Source organism: Aythya ferina, assembly GCF_964211825.1.
Source record: "Aythya ferina genome assembly, chromosome: 4".
Lineage (NCBI taxonomy): Eukaryota > Metazoa > Chordata > Aves > Anseriformes > Anatidae > Aythya > Aythya ferina.
The window spans coordinates 59,650,960-59,658,010 of record NC_140300.1 but is presented as its reverse complement, the minus strand read 5'-3'; the positions used below and the strand labels follow the sequence as shown (position 1 = coordinate 59,658,010).

General features: G+C 42.9%; 1 protein-coding gene across 2 annotated transcripts in view; it reads left to right on the top strand.

Moving 5' to 3' along the window:
* Positions 1-7,051, top strand: part of MICU3 (mitochondrial calcium uptake family member 3) — a gene marked incomplete at its 5' end in the record, with an annotated part of 47,418 nt that continues 40,367 nt past the window's right edge. For both annotated transcript variants that reach the window (XM_084517496.1, XM_084517497.1), the window contains one exon: positions 1-282. In XM_084517496.1, the coding sequence (XP_084373622.1) occupies positions 1-282 (282 nt within the window). The remainder of the gene's footprint in view (positions 283-7,051) is intronic.

The window sequence follows — 7,051 nt, the reverse complement described above, 5'->3', positions numbered from 1 at the left end:
ATGGCCGCCCTGCGCACCCTCCTGCGGTGGCGCCGCCGCTTGTGCCCCGCGCCCGGCGCCCAGCCCGGCCGGCGGCTGTGGGCAGGCGGCGGGGCCGGGACGAGGCGGGGGCGGCGGGAGCTGGGCTGGGCGGCGGCGGCGGCTGGAGCGGCTGTCGCCGGCTACGCGGGGCACCGGCTGTCCGAGCGGCGGCGGGAGCCCCCCCGGGAGCCGGCAGCCGCCGAGGCGGGCGGAGCCCGGGCGCTGCTCCCCATCCCGGTGGCGGCCGCCGCCAAGGAGACGGTAGGTTGGGAGCCGGGCCGCTGCAGGAGCCCGTCCCGGGGCGAAGGGGATGGAGGAGAGAGGGATGGATAGGGCGGGGGGCTGCCCTGCCCTGCCCTGCCCTGCCCTGCCCTGCCCTGCCTCCCCCGGGGGTGCCCGCTGGGCACAGCCAGCGCCTGGAGACTCCCGCTTTAAACGGTCTTCGGAGCTTCTTCTTTTTTCCTTTTATAAGACATTGTTCTGTAAGGGGAACCGCTGCTGGTAGCTCAAATGCTGCGATTTGTCCTCCGCGAGAGGTTTGCGCAGAACTTCGGTGCTTGCCGCAGGTGCGGTGGCTGGCCGGCCACGGGTGGCAAGGAGGAGTTGGCATCCCCTTGGAAACTGAAGTTTCCCCCCCATAGGGAGAAAATCCTGCAGGGTGCTGTGCTTAGCATATGGTGGTGATGTCTGGCTGTCTGTTTTTTTCGTTCAAAGTTACAGGCTTGTTAAAATGGCAAGAGCCGTGGTTAGGTGGTTTGGCAGGCTGATGGCTTCTGAGGCTGAAAATCAGCGGTGCAAGTGGCCCGCTTTCTTTACGTCGAGTTTAACTTATAATACGTGCGGGCACGGGCTCTGCCTTTTTGCAGTGGAGGCCTTAGGCTCAGTTATGAACACTGGTAGCAGTTTTGCCTTCGTTATTAGCTAAAAAGCAGTCTCTATAGGCAACGTCATGTATGAAGGGAAAGGGAGCCAGATGCTGTTGATTCCTCATCTACTCATTATCTTGAGTGTGGTACCAGGGCACAGAGGACCTAAGAAACTCTTTCAGCCTTCCATGCCATTTTGATTGGACAGACCTTTACATCATTTGACCCATCCACTCTTAATTCTGGGACTTCTTTTGAAGGAAATACGGCTGCTGCAACCTTGAAAAATCAGTAAATTTAGTGTGACTTAAAATGATGAATTTTTTACATGCATAACTTCCAAAGTGTTGAGGTTGCAAAGTGTAGAGCTTAGATGTCAGAAATACGGTTAGATTTGAACCAATATAAGATAACATGTGAAATAAAATGTGTCTGCTTTCTATATGCAGAATATTTTTGAATGCTGTAGGGTCGAACACCAGGGAGGGAAAAAAAAAAAAGAAAAAATGAACGTGCTTATTTTTGTGCGCCTGTGTGAAAAGAGGTTGTAATTATTTTGGATTTCAATTGGGTTAACAATAAAATCTGAAGGAGTAAGTTGGAATGTGAACACTCAGCTTGTGTAGCCAGACTAAATGCTCAGTGACTGATATGTTGGCTTTGTGTTCCATCTTTTATTTTGAATGAGAGTTCTCGTTGATTTCAAGTAGCAGATCTTAGTGGTCAGCATTCGGGGGACAAAACATCCTTTCAATTCTGCCCCCCCTACCCATCCTCTCAAAATGAGGATCAAATAGGTGTGAAAGTTTTGATTTGAATTAATGTATTCTTGTGCTTTATCTATCATTGGCTGTTGCCCTGCAGAAGGGTTTGTGTGGCAGCACAGGAATGCCATAGTTTGATACTGGGTCTAGCTGCTCAGCTATCAAGACTAGTTTGACCGTGAGCTCCGTCAGTGATCTGTGCGCCATTTATGATTGCCCTCAAGAGTTGTGCCTGCTCTTTCATTACAGGATTCTAAAATACCTCTGTGAATAAAATACCGTGAATGTTGTTCCTCGTATTGTGCGATGGTAGTGTGTTGTTGATAAGCTTCCTTCCAGCAGGATTCCCTTCCCAGATGCTTCTTACTTGGATCGTTTGAAGTGGGAGGCAGCTGGTGTCTCTGCTCTTGCTTCCTGGTGCTATAGTGAGCTACAGTAGCTGCTAGAAGGAATTGCACTGCATGATTTTTGCCTTATCTCTGGGGCTTCATGTAGCAGATGGAAATGAGTATTCCATCCAACAAAATGAGTATTTTTGGATGAAGGTTTTTGTACACTCACAACTTCCTTATTAGAACAACCCTTCAAAAGAACAGTCCTGACATCAAAGTGGTCGCCGCTTGCAAAACCTGTAATCCTTTCCTCAAAACGTGGAATTGATGGAGATTCCTAACAAATTTCAAACATTCTAGTGTGTGCAACACAAAGTCCATCTCTTCCCATGTATTGGTTCCATTCAACAAATACCTGAAATATTAATTGACAATAGAAAAAATAGTTAGCAGTTAATGCGCTATCAACTTGTAACTGAAGACAGTATCACAATGTTTTCAAATATTAAAGTACTTAAATATTAAAAATGGTCAAGAGAATTCAAGATAGGTATGGATGAGGCAGTCATAGCTCGTCCTTAATTCCCACGTTTTATTTCCTGAGGTGGCTTTTTGTGGAGGTGTAATGGGCAGAACAGCCTTGTTTCATCTAGGCAGCTCCAGTAGGCGGCAGAATAGGTTTCTGGTCCCGCTAGATACTGAAGAAGATGTCTGTGTTTTGTTGTGTTTTTTTTTAAGACCTACTTTATTGTGACTTTCCAAGAACAATTTGCAGGCCAACTGCTTCCAGGTAACATTCACATGGCCTGTGAGAGTTTTGCTTGGTCCTGGTAGTATCACCACAGGTTGTTTTTCTTCAGGTTCTACCGCTGAGTGCAAATAATGCTTGGGAGTAGTAGAGGAACATTTAGGAATATGATAGTATCATATCCACCTTGGTAATTAGTTGCTTTGTCCTACTCCTGGTGTCTAGTATTCACTGGTATGGAACCAGTCTTAAGAGAGTTTTGGGATTGCAGGCCTAACACTGATGATTATGTGGATGTTGATGGGGGTACTTCCCCATTCCTGGCTGGTTCAGAAATGAGGTGCATCATTTGAGAGTAACTGAAAAAAATCTGAGGCTCCTGGAGAAAGAGAGTGTCAGAATGGGCTGCAGATCTTTCTGTGCTATGAAATGCTTACAGAATGAAACCTGGTGAGAAACAGATTTGTAAATTTATGTACAGCCACATAAGAAGTTGCTCTTTGCTAGAAGTCAGATTAATTCTGATACGTGTCACCAACATGGGGCGAATTATGTGGCAAACAGTTTTGCTGTTGAATTTGTTAGCAAAGCCTTCCACTTAATTTCCAGGTCACTTCCATGTAGTGTTTCAGAATCAAGTAAAATTCTGCACCCAGACCTGCTGGTATCATGCCTGAAGGCTTTGGTAAGGACTGGGAGAGCTCCTTTGCGGGTCTAGGAGATGCTTATGCAGAACAGGAAACTCCTTGAGACAACAGTTTTTTTGGTATAGATTCTCTGTACTGACAACTGAGAATGGTACTAACCCCAAAAGAGCCCTGATCCTGAGATTTCAAACAACGTTCTGTTCATGAAGTATTTACCTTGTCAGGACAGCCGCATATCGTGCTTTTTCAGCACAGTATAGCAGAGCTAGTCTTCCAGTTCCTTGCTTCCATATTCATTACTTCCAGTGTCATTTCTTCAGCTTATTAAATTTTTCTTGGAAATACGAATGATGACATATTTAGCACCCCAAAGAGATCTCTTCTGTAATTGCATTGTCATTGTGTAAAGGTAGTGAACTCCAGGTCCTTATGTTCAGATGTTTTTATGAAGAGCTGCTGAGAATCACTTCCTTCAGAGGTGACTTGGGAATTAAAAGAGAAGTTGAGGGGAGACAGACACAGAGCATTTACTTATCGTGTTTCTTGAAGGCATGCTCCTTTCCAGGAGAAGGAAGCTGCATGCTTGGGATGTTTCTAGCGGTTTTTTTCCTTCTACCTCAGCAGTGAAACTCTCTCTTTCTCCTTGTGAAAATACTCAAAAGGTCAAGTTTATTTGTAGCAGCACATTTCTGAGTGGATTACATCATATATTTCCAACTCTGTGAAATGAAGAAGAGTTTAACTCCAAAAAGTAAGGCAAATGCCCCTAGAGAGTAGGCTCTTCTGCCTGCTCAGAGAGGATGCTGCTTGAAGAGATGCATAAAGGGTCATTTTCACAAGGATCACTTGTAGTTAACCTTTTTTCATATGCCTTGTGCATTTCACATGGGTCAATTGCCAAATGTAGGAAAGTGGTTTGCTCATTGGCTGATAGCATCTGATGCTCTTCACCGTGTAATCACCCTGTGAGGGATAGCGCTTGCCTGCCAGCTGTAGCAGAGCCTTGTTGAAGGAAAAGGAACATTTTCCTCTCAGCATTACTTCTGTGTTCCTCAGGATGTTAAAAAGGGATGACACATGCTTGGGATAGACAGATCCAGCATGTTTCAGTCTCGCATGCGGCAAAGCATATGGACATGTATAGCAGGGTATACATGCAGACTGAATCTTCTGGAAGAACTGCTAGAGTTCAAGTAATCTGCCTGTCAAACTTATGTAAGACGGACTGTTGGAGAATATGTCAGTGTAATATTTATTTTGGAGGATTTCTGGAGTAGCTGTGCTTATAGATAAACATTGCTACCCCAAGAATTTCCTGTAACAGAATTATATTTGAACAGGGCCCTTTTTACAGCATTTTAAACACATTCCAGCTTCCTATGCTTGTAAATATTTTAATATAATAATGTCCTTATCTCAGAGAAAAGGGATCAACTAACAAAATTGTTGGCTGTTCTACATCTAAGTAGCTGCTAGAAATATAACTTCACTAAGCATCAAAACAATTTTGTCTACTTTGGGATTTTCCCCACACTGGGAACTTGACGTTTAACCTTTTGGCCACCCAGCATGAAAACAAAATTGTGCTACTTTTATCTACATGGGAGCATATTAAATAAGCCTGAAGTCAAATATAAGTGAAGGAAGTAAGGAGCAGCATTGCTTTGAAAACCTTTTTATTTTAATAATTTGCACAGATTCTCATTGATGGAAGACAGATTACTTTGCAAGCAAAAATTCAAAGAAACTCACTCACTTGAAATAAATTAAAGATTAAACTACTGTAACATAACATATTTTTGACTGCAAGTGAAAGGTACTTTTAGTAGCAAATGTTGGCTTCTTTAGTTAAAATAGTATCACCTTTATGTCAGTTGGGAAAAGCAAAAGAACACTGATTTGACTTGGAACACAACAAACGTGTGTCTTTTATGATACCGTTGGAGCCATTCACTTCGTATACATGTACACACAGCGGGTATGTTTTTTCGTGTTTTGTAAAATACTTTGCATTAGCTTAGATATTCTTAGGATCTGAAAGTTGAAGCGTTGTTATGGGTTTTGATAATAGATTCTTTTGGATTACGTTTACTTGTAGGCACCAAGTTTTCTAATTTTCAAATAAAAATCCTGTCTCTGGCATTTAAGCTCGTCTCTATGGGAAAAAATAGATCTTTGGCCAGAGAATAAAACTTCGTAATTACTGACTTAACGTTCTGTGACTAACACTTGGCAAAGGACATTTCTTCTCTGTTTTATAAGAGGAAGGGTAGTGACTTCATGCTTTATCCTCTGCACCTTACTTCCACTGACCCTGATCATTACCATTTATTGATATTTTCACATAATTTGAGGTCAGAACTATTGCAATGTTTTAATTACCTTGATGTCACTGTGTGAGTTTGTGTCCTGCGTCAGGCCATTTTATGGCAGTGTAGAGTTACTGCATGGATTTCACTATAACCATCAAGGTTAATTCACATTATACCAAATTCAGACATCATATCAGTGAGGTAAGAGAGCCAGTAAGACAAAATATATGGGACTAGAAATGGTAATGAAACATGCCTTAAGGCAGTTGGAGTAATATGTGGAAATCTTTGGTGAGAGCACTGGACATCTGAGGCTGTTTGGCTTGGCTGTTCTGGCAGACACAGTATGTGAGCTATGAATACAAAATGGGAGTGAATTTGGGACAAAAATTTTGCTTGATAGAAAGCCTAGATTTCCTCCAGTTAAGTTTTTGCTGTGATTTAAGGGAGAAAATACAGAGTGGTATCACTCTAAAAGAGATGCTGCATGAAATGTATTCAGAGCTGATTGACTTAAAAGTGCTGAGCGACCGTAACGAAGATGCACTGGAGTTAGAAAGGGGAAGGGCAAAAGGATGAGAGGCACAAACTATTTACAACTCTTGGTGCTTAGGTTCCTGTGGGAACAGGGAGAAGATAAGACATGGTTTGTGAGAGCTGCTGAGCCTCAGTCTCCCCCCTTTACATCTACTTGATCAGTTGTGAGATGGAAGGTTATGGCCATCACCTGGGTTCTTGGTGTCAGCCACCTTTTATCCAGCGAGTTCAGTGAAGTAGATTGGTATACATGTAAAGATAAACAGGAACTTACCTGCTACACTTAAAATTAAGATAATACTGCTACCAGGAGGTTCATGACATTCTGCTCGAAGGGAATTACCATGTCCAGTTTTCAAAAGAACCATAACACGATGCAAGATCATTGTAGTTTGTAGGTAGGATTGCCCAGAGGATTAGTAAACAGAAGCATAAAAAAAATCTCCCCTCTTTCGTTTGTCAAAGGGATGTACTGTCATGAAAGGTTTTTTTTTTTTTGAAGATTGTTCGTAATTACAGAGAGATTTAGTCTGGATAAGCTCATGAAACTTCAAATAGAAATTGGGATCTTACCGAATGCTGTTCACTCCCTCACTAACAGTACCTTTCCTGAGGTATTCAGTATCTACTCTGTCTCATTCCTGTGTCCACAGGATTTGATACTAGTGCTGTTACGACAAGATTGCCTAACCTGGGTAAAAATAAAAAATAAATCAATTGAGAGCAAATCATGGTGTCACGAAAATTCTCATACTTGCCCTACTGGATTATAATCTGCTAAAGTTGGGGAGAATATATTGAGGAGGCATTGTGATTACAGGTTG